This window comes from Lepidochelys kempii, chromosome 14 (genome assembly GCF_965140285.1).
Source record: "Lepidochelys kempii isolate rLepKem1 chromosome 14, rLepKem1.hap1, whole genome shotgun sequence".
In the NCBI taxonomy this organism is placed as follows: Eukaryota; Metazoa; Chordata; order Testudines; family Cheloniidae; genus Lepidochelys; species Lepidochelys kempii.
Window position 1 is genome coordinate 16013494 of NC_136393.1, and position 18042 is coordinate 16031535.

An 18042-nucleotide genomic window follows, 5' to 3' on the forward strand; every position below is an offset into this window, starting at 1 on the left:
CAATAAACAAAGCTTCAAAAAAAACAAAACAAAAAAAAAACCTTTTCATGGTGACATTCAACACATGGTGGCCACTTGACAGTTCAAATATTCTGGAGTGATATTTTAGTGAGACCCACTCCAGGTTCCAGGCACGGATTTTGAACTAGACTGGCCCCAAAGAATCCACCCAGGTTTTGCACTGGACCAAGCCGGGCTGTGGGAGAGTAGTCAGTGCCATATACTAACTTGTGCAGTACAGATGTGATCAATAGCCCTGTGCGTGGCTGTGATTGCAAGAATGAAGCCGTGTTAGCGTGGTACAGAATGGAGGCGACAATGACAATGGAGACGTTGGATCCCTGGGATTCCCACCAGGACTGGGTGTAGGGCTCACAGCGTTATGAGTGGAGATGGGGTAGGAGATGGAGGGAGGGTACCTTACCGGGCTGTGGAGGTTCTTGATCTGGAGGCCATAGGCTTCTATCTCCTTCTGGAGGATGTTGTGCTCTGCTATTTGCTTCTCCAGCTCTGGCACAGTGGGGCCATATTGTCCCGCGTTGACTTGCTTCTGCACACAAATGAGCTACGTGGTGAGCATGTATTTTTCTCTAGGGGACAGAAAACACCCTTCCCTAATTTCCTACTGCCAGAGGCTAGTGCAAAAGGTTCTGTTGGGAACTTTCCACTGCACTTTGGTACTGGGAATTGGAAACTGGCCAGTACCCTCACGCCTCCCTTCAAATGGGAAGAGACCATATGGCCAATTTCTAAGCATGTTTGGTTACTTTTATTCCTTTCAGCTATTTGTCAAATACATAGAGGGCAAAGAGCAGATATTCATGCCACATTGCCCAACAATGGGTGGGTCTACACAGCAGTTAAAAACCCACAGCTGGCCTGTGCTTGGGCTAAGGGGCTTGGGCTAAGGGGCTGTTTAGGGGCTTGGGCTAAGGCTGTTCTGGCTCAGGCAGGAGCCTGCGAGGCGGGAGGGTCCCAGAGCTCAGGCTTTAGCCCAAATTAGTCTAAGTTCACTGAAGCGCGGGTGCTACACACACCCAGATGTTGCAATATAGCAAAGGCCACAATATGCACCGTGGGCACCTGCTAGTTATAGAGGCAGCCTGTTCACCCCACAAACAGGATCAGCATGGTAAATCACCAACAAATGCTCAGAATGGAAAAATATCTCCCGTCACATGGGATGTTAGAAAAAACCAATAATACCATTCCCCACCCCCGGAGGGAGTCATACTTGACACTTGTGGCTAATCTGAAGGGAGAGGGCAGTGGTTGGTAGGCGTGTATAGAATCTCAGACACGTTAGCAGCCTTGTTTTGCTTGCTGATATAGGAGGGCTGGCATTGACGTTTCCAGAGCATGCGTCTGCCCCAAAAAGCAGCTGGAACTGCTGCTTTTACCTGCTTCTGGTCTAGAATTTTGGCCCAGTCCACCTTGGAACCCCCTTCAGGAACGTTCAACTTTTCATAGAGATCTCGGTAGTCGGCACATTGGTGTGTCACACGGTCATGGAGCTGCTTGATGCTGTATGTGAGGGAGGGAGGAACGAGATGCACACCTCATTGCCAATTCTCTGTGGTGACTACAACAGAATGCAGGGCAAAATCCCAGCCCCACGGGACTCAAAGGGAATTTTGTGGAGCCAGGATTTCACCCAGAGAACCCAGCATGTTCTGCTTTCCCCACTTGACCCACCAGCCACCCTTGTGGTGCGTGGCACATGCCGAGATGCTCTCTGGCTCGGGGGGTTCTCTCCTGAGCTGAGCCCGAGGGGGAGCATGGGAATGGAGCGCAGGCATTGATGCTTGCACAGAGCTCAGGAGGGGCACTTTTATCCCTCCCGAGAAGGAAAATTAAATCACTCCCAAATGTAAGGAGTACAGAGTATTTTTCCTTTCAGATTTTCATTCTAGAGAGGGGGAGAGTGCGTTAAAAATGATTACTCACGTAAGAGATGGTGCTTCAAGCTATTCTGCTGCTATGCTATACAGCTTTAACCCACGGTGCTCTTTTCCAGGGCTCCGCTTTGTGCTGCAGTAGGGAAACCGCCCTCCCACTGGTTGTATTGGGCTTTTTAGGAAGCAGGGTGGCTATGTCTACACTGCACTTTCGTCGGTGTGGACGGCGCTTTGTCAGTGGGAGACGCTCTCTCCCACCGACAAAGCCACTGCCCCTCGTTGGGGGTGGTTTTATTTTGTTGGCAGGAGAGAGCGGCTACACTGCGTACCTTATCACGGCACTGCTGTAGTGGCACAGCTGTAAGATGCTCAGTGTAGACCTAGCCTTAGTGACCAGTGCACTGGTCTGGAACTCAGGAGACCTGGTTTCTATTCCTGGCTCTGCCACTGACTTTTCAGGGTAACCTTTGGCAAGTCACTTTGCTTCCCTGTGCCTCCCCTCTGTACAATGATCCTTTGCAACGTGCTTTGAGATCTATGAATGAACAGTGCTATGAGGTATTAATACTAACACAATACGATATGCCAGGTGGTGATTTTTCAGCTTTTTTAGCTAGTTTGCTACATGTCTGGATATTGGAGGCTCAGAAATCTTCCCTTTTAGATGTTATTTGTTCACATACACTCACATTTGCACATGCAATTACGACAGTAGCAGCGTGTGCACATGGTTCGTTTGTGCGCACACAGGGGGATTCAGATGTCTAAATATCTGTGTCCCTGCACACATAACATAGGTGTGGATATCAGGCTGCACTTTCGGGAATGTGCCCCATGATATTTTATGCTTTGTTCCACCAACGTTTAATCGAAAGCTATTGCATTAGAGAGTGGAGAACAACAAGAACCTTCAGGCATGAGACAGCAACAATGCTTACAGCTTATACAAAACTTTCCATGTTCAAAGACCCTTATAAACATTTACTATTCAGTCTTTGCAAAACCCCTCTGAGGGAGGTATAATTCCCAGTTTATCAATGGGGAAACTGAGGCAGAGAAGGTAAGTGACCAAAGTCACAGAGAGTCACATAAGTTCTTTGGGGCAGGGACCACCTTTTGGTTCTGCGTTTGTACAGAGCCTAGCACAGTAGGATCCTAGTCAGTGACTGGAGTTCCCAGGTGCTACTGCAATACCAGTAATAAATCTTAATAATTGCCAGAGGTAGGGCTTGACCCTGACTGCTTTGCTCAGCTCACTAAGTCACTCAGTTAAGAATAATTCAGACTCCCGTTCATCCCAGCTTTGTGCCCAGCCCAGAGGAGAGCAGCGTGAGACATGCATTCTCCACTCACTCTTTTTCTATTTCGATGGCTTGGGGATGCTTCAGCCTCTTTGCTTTATCCACATCCAGGAAGAGGTCCTTCAGTAGGGTCTCAGCTTCCTTCAGGTTTTTCGCGTTCTCCTGCTGGAATTCTAAAGCCTTGTTCTGCTGGTAGTTACTTATATCCTGTCATCCAAAGAGAACAGCCACAAAGCCCCCCACAGGCCAGATCCCAGGATTAGTTTGCAATCGAGAGATCTAGGTCAGAGCATTGATACAGGGTGTGATCTCTCCGAACGCCTGGTTTTCACAGGCTCACCTAGTGAGTCTACCCTATCATCTAGGTCCCTCTTTTATCTGTAAGTGATCCAGGCTCAAAGTTATGCATGAAGGCATTGCCTAGATGCCATGATTGATGCAAGCACCTGCACAACTGTCGTTGGTACTGCATTTCATGGCATCTCGCTGGCTCACTACATGTGGCCAAATGCTGATGTCCTTACTCCCCACCAGCACCTTTGTCTCATGCCTACATTGCCACCCTTCTCTTTGCCCAGCAGTTACCTGCTTGAGCTTGGCCTGTGTTTCCAGAATGTCCTTTTCCACCTGGTCAGCATTCTTCTGCATGCGGGAGACGAGCACGGCCAGCTCATTGGTCGAGGACCTGAAGGGAAGTAGAAACAAGCAAGTAGATAAAAGCAAACCACCCTTGCAGAGGTAAGTCTCACTCACTAGCTGGAGCCCTTCTAAACAGCCACACGGATGTGGGTTCATCAGGGCCATTACCATCTGGTTCTCTCAGGCTCCAGGAAACTCAGGTCTACGAGGCAGCAAAGGGGAGTGGTCCATGCAGCCCCAGGTTTAGTTCAACATTGCGCACGAACCATCTTACTCCATTTTCCGCCTCTGCCGTCTCTTTTGAGTGCTCTTTGCACACAAAGTGCTGCTGGTGTGTTTTACAGCAGCTCTTGGTGTGGTGAGATTCAGACTTTTGGAGTTGGAGAGTTAACAATGCCATAAGATCGCTCTGTTGGGACAAGCAAGGCCCCTGCCATTTCCCTGGATTCTTGCTAGGGCAGTTGCAATCTCCTGCACGTTTCACATCACCAGCTGTGGTAATGCCACCTTTTGGATTCTTGTGCACTGTTCGCCACTGCATCACTCCAGCTGATGCAACCCAGCTGTTTTCAGTGCAGTTTCACCGGTGTATAACTGGAGTCATGCAGGAATGAACCTGGTCCCTTGTGTCTGTAGCCAGACCTCCCTGCTGGGCTTCCTTCAGATTGCCGCACACGATAAGCAGATTTCACTGCCATCCAATTTCCATTTATTACCTTCACGTTCCCTATCCCATTTAATGTGAAAACCCTGAGAATGCACTCAGGCATTGTTGCCCTTGCATTATAGAGTGCCCTCACGTGGTACTGTATAGGACCCATCAAGGCAGAGCCAGTTCTGCTGCCCTCAGCAAGCCAGTAAATGCCTGTCCCTCCCAGCCCTGCGGTTATCCACAGTTACTGAATATTTTGCTGCTTCTGATCGTTTCTGCCCTAGGTGAACACCTGCTTCACCTCCAGGGTGGAGATGGTGCCACTGACAGGCAGAGAGCTGCACCGTGAATACGCAGATACGCACTTACGGAGACATACAAGATTCACCTGTCAGACATACAAACACAAGCTTTGTTCAGAGACACACATGCATCTGGGTGCACTTATGTACCAGCTGTACACACACAGGGCCAAAATCAGCAGTGATGTAAACAGTGATGTCAAGTATATGTCAGCTTACTGGTCAGAAAACAGGACTCCAGTACCATAACCAGCAGTGATCTTGCACTCAGTGGGTGCTGAAAATGAATGTAACTTTCAGCCTGAAGAAATGGAATGGCTGGTGTAGTTGGAGAGGACTGCACAAGTCAAATTAGGGGGCTGCTTCTTAAGCGCTGGGGATGGTGCAATCTGCATAAAGCCTTGTGTAGGGGTGGGGATGGGGAGACACACACAAATGAGTAGCATGGGGGAAGGTCGGCCCTATAGATGTAAGTTACATTTCTTGGCTAGTTACATCTGTTTACTGGCAACTTACACCCGACATGTAATACACCTCACCAATGAATCTGGACCAAAAACTTTCGTGGGAGTTGTACCTGCTTTTACCAGAGCTGCATTCGACCCAAAAGGTGACACGAAAACATAATAGAAACATACAGCCAGCTACCTAGATTCACTCAGACGTGCACCCACGCCAAGACACAGAAACATACATTGCAGCAGTCAGAGATGTGGTTCTGTCTGAGAAGCGCATGCACTAACATGCATTAGACACCTACACACATACAGCGACAGGTACGCACTCACACAATCAGCCAGAGGCGCACACTCATTCATCTGCTCAGACACGCCCTGAGCCATGTGCCCACTCCGAGATGCCTTTCTAGCTCATGATCAATTTACACCAGCTTTCTCATTTCTCACTCAATCGGTTTTCTTCACCCTTTCTTTTCATTTCTCAAGAGTGTGGCGTAGTCCGTGGTTTTCAGCATCGACCTGAGAATCAGCAGCTCCTGATTCCCTCAGTGGCTTTGGGCAAGAGTCACAGCACCTCTGTGCCTCAGTTTCCCCTTCTGCAAGTGGGGGGAAATGAGCCTGAGCTGACTTACCGGGGGATTGTGAAGACTAGTGTGTGCAAAGCTCTTGGAAAGCTGTAAAGTGTTGTTCTCCTCTGTGTAGTTCAGCCCCGCTTCCCAGGTGGGAAGTGCACTTTGTCCCGCGGATCTCACCCCCATGTGATACACATGTACGCAGAGAACACATGCACAGCATGTCTGTGGAAGTGAGACTCGCGGGATAAATTGCAAAACCCTGGGATAAATTGTGGAAGCTGCAGCCGTGGGCCTGTCCCATGCACCTGGCTAGACAGTAGGGGCTGAGGGAGACTTTAAAGGAGCAACCAGCCAGGAGCCTGTCCCTGTTTCCTGCTTAGTCAGTGCATGTACCAGGCTGTTTTTTTCATTTTTCAGTCCATTACACAAGATCTTCACTCTTCACTGACACCCCTGGCAGCTCCCCTTCTCTGGAATGAGGAGGAGCTCTGAGAGCAAACACTTGAGCACCACCCAGGATTCCTGCCCTGGCTCTCTGCTCAGGGAGGGGACCATGACTCACTGCCTTGCTGCATGTCGAGACAGAGTAGTGAATGAATTCACTTGTTCCGAATTCCGCTTTTGCATTTCTGAGCCAGCTGATATGGGCAGGGGAAAGTCACCCCTGTCCTTCTGAATAACAGCCCTCGAGACGGGCCTGGGCTACGCTCCCACAGCTGAACAGCCTTGAGCTTTGGGAGAGTCTGGATTTGGAGCCAGACTTTGCACTGATCCGTCTCGATACAATGGGCCAAACCAACACCATGTACCTGAATGCCACCCCCAACCCAAACTAGGGAGAGTTCCCATCCAGATCTGAAGTTTATCGCGTCTAATGAAAGTAATTTGCTCATGGACTGTGAGGACTGCATTCCCTTCCAAACTGGCTTCAGAGCTGGCCGAATCACTTTATTCTCAGGCTTCATGGAGTATTATCTCCTTGTGTGCATTCAGGAAAACAGGAAAGGAGAAATCCAAAAGCCATCCTTCCTTCAGCCAGGGGACCACCAAGCCAGAATAATGGAAATTAGAGATGCAGACATTCATCTAGTCCAACTACCCCCCACCCCCATATAGCATAACTGTTCCCTACAGTGTACGTGAGAGGGCTTTGTACAATCTTCAGTTTAATGTTCCAAAGCCAAGGGGTTTGGGGCTCAGCCTTGCCTGTGCCAGGTCTAGACTGCTTCTGCAGTTGATGGCATTTGAGGCCCGGAACCAGGTGGTAGATGGGAGGTCACCTGATCCTCAGAGAAGAGTGCTGTGTCTCATGAGAGAGACCTCCTGCTCAACCAGAGGAACACAGACTTGCAGGGAATAGGAAGGCTACAGCAGGAGATCTGGGATGAGAGAGGACCTGGGAAGGGGCTCTCCACCCAGCCAGAGAGAAAGGAGCCACCTGCCATGAGGAGCAGGGGCAGACAGACACCTTACAGGGAAGAGGTGTTAGACAACACCAGGCAGAAGGACTTGGCTTTTGGAAAGGAACTATTGAGCCCAACAAGGGGCTGTATGAACTATAGAGTCTGGGTTGACACTGACCTGTTATTTTAACAGCACAGAACCCCGAGGAAGGGATGTACTTGTAGGATATGGACCGTGATCGGGGACCCCAGGAAAGGGACACTGAAGCAGCGGATAGGCCTGACATCAGGGCGGATTGCAGCCCTTCCCTTGAGAGACTGTTCTATTAACTGTTACATCTTACAGAAAGGCAATGCCAATTCTGCTCCATCTGTGGTGATTACCCCTTTCAGATCTCCGGGCATTATGCTGCTATCCACTCCTGGCTGACTGATTAGCTGCATAACTCAACCTTTCCCCAGAAGTCACTCTCTCCAGCCCCGCTGACAGTTCCGGTTGCTCTCTTCTCCCCTGCTTCCATTTTGTCAATATCTTCTGACTACAGATGAAGCCTGGAGGATCAAATATGCTGGGGGGGCAGTCTTGCCACCCCCATCTAGAGCCTAGCATTTATGATCCAGGTGGTGGGAAGCCTGGAAGCGAGGGTCCTCATGTTGAAAAGTTTCAGAGTAACAGCCGTGTTAGTCTGTATTCGCAAAAAGAAAAGGAGTACTGGTGGCACCTTAGAGACTAACCAATTTATTTGAGCATGAGCTTTCGTGAGCTACAGCTCACTTCATCGGATGCATACTGTGGAAACTGCAGAAGACATTATATACACAGAGACCATGAAACAATACCTCCTCCCACCCCACGCTCCTGCTGGTAATAGCTTATCTAAAGTGATCATCGAGTTGGGCCATTTCCAGCACAAATCCAGGTTTTCTCACCCTCCGCCCCCCCCCCCCACACAAACTCACTCTCCTGCTGGTAATAGCCCATCCAAAGTGACCACTCTCTTTAAAATGTGTATGATAATCAAGGTGGGCCATTTCCAACACACATCCAGGTGTGGGGGTGAGAAAACCTGGATGTGTGCTGGAAATGGCCCACCTTGATTATCATACACATTTTAAAGAGAGTGGTCACTTTGGATGGGCTATTACCAGCAGGAGAGTGAGTTTGTGTGTGTGTGTGGGGGGGGGGGCGGAGGGTGAGAAAACCTGGATTTGTGCTGGAAATGGCCCAACTCGATGATCACTTTAGATAAGCTATTACCAGCAGGAGCGTGGGGTGGGAGGAGGTATTGTTTCATGGTCTCTGTGTATATAATGTCTTCTGCAGTTTCCACAGTATGCATCCGATGAAGTGAGCTGTAGCTCACGAAAGCTTATGCTCAAATAAATTGGTTAGTCTCTAAGGTGCCACAAGTACTCCTTTTCTTCATGTTGAAAAGCTAAAGCATGGACTATTTGAGCCTGGCAAGAGACAAGTTGAACTAAAGAATGGGGCAGTATATTCGGAGCCAGGAACCTAAGAGTGTAGTCCTGGACAAGTCTTTTAATCTCATGTGGTTGTATTCTAACCTAATTTACTCAGGTGCAACTATGTTGACTGCAATAGGGATGCACCAGTGTTCCTGTTGGCAGAGGTTTATTTCCTCATCAGTGAGGGGGGATACTAATCTTCCCCCCTCACATGGGATGGTAAGGACTAATGCTTTGAAGGGATCAAGCACTATTCTAATTATTCTTTGGTTTACTCCCTAGGACACATCCCTTCTGTGAAGGAGGCCAGTTGTCCCGACGGGATAGTGTCTTTTTCTTTCTAGCACAAACATGATTATTTCCTGGCTCTTACTTTAATCTGTCCTGCTGCACTTCAATAGGGCTACAAGCATCATTCCTATTCCCCTCCCCCAAATTCCCATAGTAATTCCCCCTAACAATGGGCCATTTTCCTTGTAGTCCCAAGTGAAAGCTGCTGCTAATCTGTTTCATTCTGCATCAGGATCAAAGGAACGGATGGACACTGGAGAGCTCCCAAGCCTGCTTAGGGCTTAGCATCTTGGTATGAATAGGAGCCCCTCCTGTACACTGCATGGGCCTCTGCCTGCTGCATCCTGCTACAGTTGATAGCCCAATCCTGCAAACCCTCCATAGGTCCTGCCTTGGTACCATACCCTTCTTCTTGTTCAAATGTGGCTACTCCAGAGAGGTGGTAGGAACAGGATACCCAGGAAATTAGAGTCTGTTAACACCCAGGCTCACCTGGCCACTCCAGGACTCGTTGGTAGACACCTGAAAGACCTACCAATTCCCTGCACCCATGGCAGCACATTCTGCCAGACCAGATTCAATTCTCCCTCCTCTTGTGTTTGATCGTATATACAGCACCAGGCCTCCCTTGGGTGCTCTGAGCACAGGGTTGGGAGCCAGGAGACACTTAACTCTCACCAGGACGTAAGACAAGCCATTTGACCTCTCTTCCTTAGTTTCTTCATCTCAGACACAGGGATGATACTGACCAACCCCACAGGCTGAGGCTGGATTAGTTAACGTTTGTAAAACACTTTGGAAGTGCTAGGCATTATCATTTATCAATAGGCTGGTGCCCTTAAATAAACCCGAGCAGCCTGGCTTGATCTTCTGAGCAGGAGGTAGACTGTCCTGAGAATGGCTGCATGCCCCGTCACTCCACCCAGCACAGGAGGCAGGGCTGAGTCCCTGGGGTGACTCCTTACTTCAACAGAGTTGCAGCTGGGCAGTTTGGCCCAGAGTTTACCTAGGAATATAGGGGCAATCTCAGACTGAGACAGTAAACTAGGTCTGGAAAAGCTTTAACAGCAGAAGTGCCCAGCTGACAGGTATTTGGATGGTTTAAATCAAATTTCAGAGGTTTCAATACAGCCTGGTCTGGCTGACATGGACAAGGCCAAATTGCTTCACAAACAGGTTGGAAAAAAGAAGATTGTAGAAATTTAGGCTAAAATACTCAAGCTGGGGGCCTCTGGGTAGGGATCTTATTGCAGAGCTAGGTCTCCAAGGGAGACAGCCTGCAACCTTCCTTGTCTTCACTGTTAGCCGTGGGCGCTTGGCCCCTCAGAGACTCAGGGCTAGGCCACACTGGGCAGTGCTTTAACCTGGCTTGTGTGGTCACGGCAGAGCGCTGGGAGAGAGCTCACCCAGCGCTCTAAAAAACCCACCTTCACGAGGGGTGCGGCTCCCAGCACGGTCTACATTGGCACGCTACTGCGCTGAACCTTGCTGTGCTGAGGGGGATGTTTTTTCACACCCCTGTAAAGTGCCCGTGTAGACAAGCCCTTAGGCTGTTGCGCTAGGTGCCGAGCAATGGAGCCGGGGGCTAACATGAGACAGCACATTGGCAAATGTAGGATTTAGTTAAGTGCCTGTTTCTTTAACCTGGTTATAGGAGATCTGGGGCCCATACACACTGGCCCGCTTAATCAGGGTACAACCAAATTGAATAGCTGCTTTTAAACACTGTAGTTATAGACATGTAGATGTGACAACCTGCTGGCCCTGGCTCTCAGAGCCCCCACTCTGCAGATCAGCTTTTCTGGTCAGGCCCCTTCTCGGGCAAACAGTGGCTGAGCTAACGTGTGCAGCCCTGTACAATTTATGCTTCTGTAGAGCTACAAATGGCCTTGCTTTGTCCTTCCTCCCCTGTGGCCAGGCAGGGAGCAGCGTTTAAAACGAATCCCAGCAGCTGGAATACGATTTTGAGAAAACATGGCAGAGAGGGAGGAGGGTGGCAAATAAGCCTGAGCTGGGGTCTGCCATATGAATAAGGAAAAGGGCTCTCTTTACAAGGCCTCCCTCTCAAAGATGCCCAGGCAAGCCTCTACCTATCAGGAGCCCTCTGGCTTCCAGCTTAAAGACCCCCAAAAGAAGCAACCTCTGCCACCCTATTACATGCCTGTAGCCAGAATGAATTATACGCACAATTTACAGCCCAGCCCATCCACCTCCTGTTTCATTCAGCCAAGAGCGGGGGAACTCTGAGCTGAGGGCCAGCTGGACCCTTTGGTTTGGGTTCCTTTCCTGAAGGTTTTAACCTTCTCTTATGTCCATCTCAGCTTGTAAGGCAGCATCTGCCACCTACCGCTGGAGCTGTACAGGCTGGAGACACTGAAAATGGTACACTGAGCTATTAACAGTCTAGCTACACCTTGATAAGCTGAAGTTAGTCTGCCTGAGAACCTCTCTTGGAAACAGGCAACAGCCATGTCCACAGGCTGCCTCTTGCACTACAGCCTTCCATCCGCTTACCTGAATTAAGGTCATGCCTCCCCCTTCCAGGTGGCTAATCACTGCAATCTCTCACATGCATCTAGAGCTTTAAAAAAGCTTATGCTCTAATAAATTTGTTAGTTTCTAAGGTGCCACAAGTACTCCTGTTCTTTTTGTGGATACAGACTAACACGGCTGCTACAATGAAACCTGTCACAAACTAGATGGTGTTCAGGCAGGAACCGTGCAGCTACCTCTGGGGTGGAGTACCAGGGAGACAATCAGCGCACAGACGATCAAGGGAGGGGAGATTTTGGCTAAGTTTCTGGGCAATTCCCAAAGAGAACCTTGTTTGTTCAGGTCTCAGTAGGAAGATCTTCCCTCTGTGCTATTCTGTACATCCTTGTTTATTCGGAGACCACCTTTTCCCTGGATACCTTTTCTCCCATCCGTGCTCTAACCCCATCAGAGCTCAGAGAGAATCCAAGAGTCACACTTACTTGGTTTGCTTGATTGGAGGTGCTTTGCTTGGGGAGCCCTTGCCCACTCCCTTGAACATCTTGGCAGGAATTTAGTTCCCTTCCTGGCGTCCACAGAACTTTTCAGGGCACAACCTCTCTGCTCTAGTCTGCTGAGATGGAATGACAGGCTCCAGCTGGGAAAGTCTGATGGGGGTTAAAAGAGCAGTTTCTGGGTGGCTCCTCCCCAAGCAACCGGTGATCCAGAAGCAGGGATAAAGCCTGGTTTTAAAAATGACTAGCAAAACCAGTTTGTGGTGGAAAGTGCAGAGCCCCGGAGGGAGAGCTTGCGACCCCGCCCTGCTTTTCAGAGGAATGTTCCTCTGCACACGCTGTCTGGCACAGTCAGACACAGGTTTCTCTCAGGTAGAGGGGAAGAATCCTGCCTCATCATTAGCTTATAAGAGGATGACTCCAGCAACTCCACTGCAGTTGATTAAATGTCAGTTCTAAGCTCTTCCTTACCGATTAGGAACATCATTTATTGAAAGGGGGAAAGGGAAAGCAGCTTCCCAGTTAGGCAGCAATACTGGTGCCTTTGGACCTTTCGATCAAGTAGTTCAATTGGTTCTGAGTTCTGTTCCCAGCTCCGCTGCAGACTCACTAGGTGAACTTGGACAAGCAATCCAGCCTCTCAAAACGGGGGCTAATGCTCCTGCTTTCTCTCACAGGTACGGCAGCCATCCTACTTACCAAGAAAGGCCCTAGGGGAATATATAGACCAAGCCTCCCTTTTAAAGGGCTATCACCCAAAATGTGTTATGTACACTACAAAATCATACGTTTCTATTACAGCATCTGATCCATTACTTCATTGCTGGAAAACACTCTCCCCTGGTCAGTGGCTTCTTAATAAGGATCATGGGGCATAAGGCACCAGCTAAATAGCACCCCTTAAAACCAGAACGGGTGGCAACCCCAACTCCGAGGAGTGTTGAGAAGCTGGAGGCAGTGTTTCTGAAGCACCATACGTAAAACTGAAGGGCACGGTATTATTCTAGCGCAGGGCTCACAGTCACATTGGAAGGCCACGTGTAATACAATTTAAAACATGGCTCCTGCTAAGCCAGCTAATAAAAATGGATGGGGTGGCAGGTTCTGGATGTGGGATTAAAATGGTTCAAAAAGGTTTTTTTTTTAAAATGATGTCCACCACTAGGTCAAAGAAGATTATAGATTGGTTTAGTAGGAGCCATAGGATGCAATCCTGGCCTCACTGAAGTCAATGAGAGTTTTGCCATTGATTTCAATAGGGCCAGGATTTCTCCCCCGGTTCTTAGACAGAGCTGGAAGGCCAGTGTAAATTGGTCTTGGTAGCATAATCCTTCCTTGAGCAACAGAGTGTACTGTGGAGACTCTGTACACCCCAGAAGACTCTGCACAGTGGTACAGAAGGCCCCCGCTTTTTATAACTTGTATTACAATAGCATCTAGGGGTCCCCATTCAGATAAAAGTCCCATGTAGAGGGAGTGATGCCTAATGGATAGAGCCCTGGACTGGGACTTGGGAGAGCTGTGTTCTATTCCCATTTCTGCCACTTGCCTGTGGGTGACCTCGGACAAGCCATGGCTTCTCTCTGTACCTCAGTTTCCCCATCTGACCTCCTTTGTAAAGTGCTTTGAGACCTCTGGATGATAAGGTATTATTACTGGGCCAGTTACTGCACAAACACCTAGTAAGAGCCAATCCCCAGTCTGAGACGCTTACACTCATAGAATCATAGAAGGTTAGGGTTGGAAGGGACCTCAGGAGGTCATCTAGTCCAACCCCCTGCTCGAAGCAGGACCAATCCCCAATTTTTGCCCCAGATCCCTAAATGGCCCCCTCAAGGATTGAACTCACAACCCTGGGTTTAGCAGGCCAATGCTCAAACCACTGAGCTATCCCTCCCCTCAAAATCATGTGTCTTAAAAATGGAAGGAAATCTGAAAATCCACCAAAAGGGGAGATTTTTTAAGGCATTTAGGGCCTGATTCTCTCATCTTGGTCCTTGTGCTATCAATTGCACTTGCACAATGAGGGTGTAAAACATGCTCAGTCCCATGTGATTGCATTTTGCACCCACTTTCCACAGGTATCTTGGGTTAAAATTTATACAAGTCAGTGGAGACTCAGGCCCCTTGCTATTCAAGGGGTAAAGCTAGGGCAAATATGTACTACCAGAAATACTTTTTGAACATTGTACAGGCACAGAGGGGATGGGGGCAGAGGCAGAAATACAAAAAAAAAAATAGTCAGGTAGCTGGACATGCTTTCCAGGGCTGCTCCCCTCCCAGAATATTTTCACCTCTAATCAATCAGTCACTTGTCAGGTGGGAGTGCAGAGGCAGACATTCCTGATCTGCTGGGCTTTAAGTTACTAAAATGTTTCTCTGTCTCTCCACAACACACTCAACAAAATGCCCCTGCACTTTTCTCCCCAGCTGGATCCAATCTTGGATTGAGCCCTCTTTTAAAGAAAGCCTCTTGACAAGAGAACGGCCCTATAAACACCTTTCCGCTCCAGCAGCAGGACGCACCTGTCCCACACACAGCAGGCATGTGGGGAGAAAGAGAAACGCAGGGCTAATCTCAGAATCAGTGCAAAGAATTACAAGCATCTCAGCTGAGCGCTCTTTGCCAGCTAGGTTAGGGCGTGGCACTGATCGGATGAACAGCAAACCATGCTCCACTGTGCAGTTACTGGAGTCATTTTCAGGGGCAAGAATGGGGACCTGGCCACGTGCTGAATGGTTAGCCAGAGAGTGGTGCTGCCTTTGAGCCAGGTGGCAACTGGTAAAGATATTGATGTAATGTGTTGGTTAACAAACAAGACTTTGGCTTGTACTGCTTGAAAGAGGAAGCCCTTCTTTTTGTGAGCCCCAGTGAATGCTGAGTATTAATACAGCAGGTTTAAGACAAACAAGACATGCCCCCTCTTCCTCACTCCCTGCGGGTGAGTTACACCACTGGGAGCACATGGAAGGATGGGCCTGAAATTGTTCCTGGGCCTTGAGTGGAGCATACGTGAGAAGAGGAAAGTTCCTGCTTTGCCCTCTGCCCACCTCTGGCGTGGGTCAGTCTGTCTCTTGAGGCCTGATTCTCCCACCATTGCTCATGCTGAATTTCCATTGAACCCAATAGGGACTCTGACTACTTGCAAAGAACTGTATGGCTCAGTCAGAACAAAGGTTGGTAGAACCAGGCCCTCAGGCCCAGCTCCTCAAAGGTATTTAGGGCCCTAACTTCCATTTACTTCCATGGGAGATACAGATATATTTTTGAGGATCTTGCTGAGTTCCCCACAGTGAATCAGTGAAGGAACCAGGGATAAAGCAAGACCCTCTTATCTCCCATTTTCAGTTTTATCTACCCACCATTTCCCCCTTAATTACTCCCCCTTCGGCTGTTCTTACCCTCCTCTTCGGGCCTAGATAAATATTTCTTTCCTTTGGCTAGTATCCCTCATCCACTGCAGGGAGTGTTAGGAGACCTGGAGGAGAAAGGTGGCAGCAGTTCTTTTCATGAGATATCTTTAGTCTTTGTACTTCTCACCTGTGGCTGGTGCAGCAGTTTTTCTATTCTGTGAAATCTAGTTTTGACTTTCGTAAAGTTGCGGGTATATTTAGTGCTCATGGAAGCAAAGGGCTGAGAGCAGGGGGAAGATCCAGGTCTGCTGGAGCCAGATGCTAGATGTGGTATTGGAAACGGTCCTTTTAACTGGTTTAGCTTCCCCCACAGGAAGTCTGGGAGAGGGAGGCTGCAGCAGCCCCTGTGCTGGTAGGTAGGGGCAGTTGGAACCTCATCACAGAAGACAGAGGATCTCATTTAAGCACCTAGGGTGCAGTGTGATTACTGAACAGCACCTTGGGCTTACACCTTACAACAGCACCTTATATCACTGTGCCAAAGCACCTCACGTCCTGACCTGTATCAACCAGTGCTGATGAAGTTGTAGGCCTTTCTGGGCAGCTGCGGTGGTTTTGTAATATAGCCATAGACCAGAGAGGAATGGTTAATGCACATTTTTACGCGCTCGTAATGCCTAGAGGCTGAGTCGACATTGGAATCTTATTCTGGTAGATGCTGTGCAAACATAAGGTGGCATGATCTTTATTTAAGAAGGAAACACAAGCTTGTTTGTTGGCTTCCCCAGGTGAATTACCACTGAAGTGCAGAGGGGGTGTCTAAAACTAAGCCAGGGAAGCTGCTGTACATAATGGCTGAGGGCCTTGGCTCTCCGGGCTCTGTTTTTATGGTTACACTTCCACCCTCGCAGAGCCACAGGCCCAGGATGCCTTACAGCTGGAGGCGTACCAGTGCATTCCGGAAGTGACAGTGCCCAGGGAGGAGGAGATCATTTGCAAGGCAAAGTACTGGGCGGGCGGTTAGGACAACTGGCTGAACTGGTGCAGCTGTAGTGCCTGTAACTCCCTGTGCAATGGGCAGAAACCGTCGTAGGCGGCACCGGTTTGACAGGCCCTGACCTACCGTAACTCAGCACAAGTCTTACAAACAGGCCTTGTAAACCCCCCGACGCCACTGCTGGGTGTGGGCACAAGGCAGCAGGCAGACACTCTGAGCTCGTGCCTTCCAGCCAACGCTTTCCTGCAGCATCTTTTCCCCTCCTACAGACAGTATGATAGCACTGTAGGGGATGTTTGACAGCAGGGAGCAGAAGCGGTTCAGGCACAGGGAGCCCAGGGCCAAACACTGCAAGGAGGTTTGGCATCAGAAAATGGCAATCAACTGGGAATCGGGTGAACCTTTAATAAGCATGGCAGGGAGCGTATCCTTCCCAAACATGGCAAAGTCCTGCCATCTCTTGGTGGCAGAGCGTGATGGGGTGCCTGCCCCACACTGGGCTTTAAGGGGTTAAGAGAGCCCCTAGGGAGGCTGCACAGGAGGCAGCCAATCAGAGAGGGGCTGTGCAGACCCATATCAGAAGGGCTGCAGAACAGAGCAGCAGTCCCTGGAGCTCGAGGAGGGAGATGGACTGGCTGCCTGGCAGGCTGAAGACAGCAAACACCCTGGACAGAGCAGTGCTGCTGGCAGAGACCCAGGGAGCTAAAGGCAGCTCCTGGTGGGCTGCAGAGATCTGCAGGCTGAGGCCCTGATACAAGGGCAAAGAGGGTGCTGGGGCCATGGGGAAGTGGCCCAGAGAAATCTACTGAGTCAGAGGGGGTGCCATAAGCAGCGGCCATGTACAGGGTCCCTGGGCTGGGACCCGGAGTAGTGGGCGGGCCCGGGTCCTCCCCCACCACTCGTCACTGAGGAAGTAGGTGGACTAAGGAACTGTGACACTCCCTGGAAGCAGGGGGAGCACAGAGTACGGCATAGGGGTTGTGTCACGAAGAGGACGCTGAGGTCCTGGGAATGACGTGGGTCCCTGGAGCAGAAGTTACGGTGGCAAGATGCCACCAGAAGAGAGCACACTGGCTAGCAGAGCTGATCCCCGGGACATCCAGCAGGGGGTGCTGCAGTGGTGAGTCCCAGACCATATCAGAGACACAAAACCAACCCTGGACTGGAGTTAGGAACAGCCCATTTCTGTGGAGGGTTAGTCTGCTGGTTATATTACAAGTTGGCTTGGTATTCAGATATGCTGAAACATTCCTAAAATAAGCACTACACCGGCTCTTCCAGACCGAGTTGATACCTCAGAGGTATCAGGGAGCCTATGGGCTCTCTGAATTTGCTGAGATTGGTACTACTGCCCTCAACCAGGAAGTACCTGAAGAGGTTTTCTTAATGATGGAGCTACACTACTTGCATTTTTATTGGGCCTTCAAGGGTAATGAATCTCCAATTGCTTTACCCAGTTAGTGATATAAGGTACACCCAACAATCTCCATTAGAACATAAGAACGGCCATACTGAGTCAGACCAAAGGTCCATCCATCTAGCCCAGTATCTTGTCTTCAGACAGTGGCCAATGCCAGGGAATAGCAATAGTTAATACATCTAGTGATCTGGGTACACACAGCAGAGCTAGCCAGGAAATCTTATTCTTCTCTCTATGAGAGTTCAAGACTGACTTTCTTCCCCATCCCAGATTTTAAACCAAAAGTTGAAATCTCAGA

At 49.4% G+C, this 18042-nt stretch overlaps 1 protein-coding gene across 3 annotated transcripts in view; it reads right to left on the bottom strand.

The window, feature by feature from the left end:
• Positions 1-18042, bottom strand: part of EVPL (envoplakin) — a 52836-nt gene that overhangs the window by 24549 nt on the left and 10245 nt on the right. For 2 of the 3 annotated variants that reach the window (XM_073310644.2, XM_073310646.2), the window contains exons 4-7: positions 3785-3884; positions 3252-3406; positions 1401-1524; positions 425-550 (exon numbers count right to left, since the gene is read on the bottom strand). In XM_073310644.2, coding sequence (XP_073166745.2) covers positions 425-550; positions 1401-1524; positions 3252-3406; positions 3785-3884 — 505 coding nt within the window. Of the gene's footprint in view, positions 1-424; positions 551-1400; positions 1525-3251; positions 3407-3784; positions 3885-11961; positions 16870-18042 lie in introns of those variants that run through there. The other variant, XM_073310645.2, reaches the window with a different exon arrangement.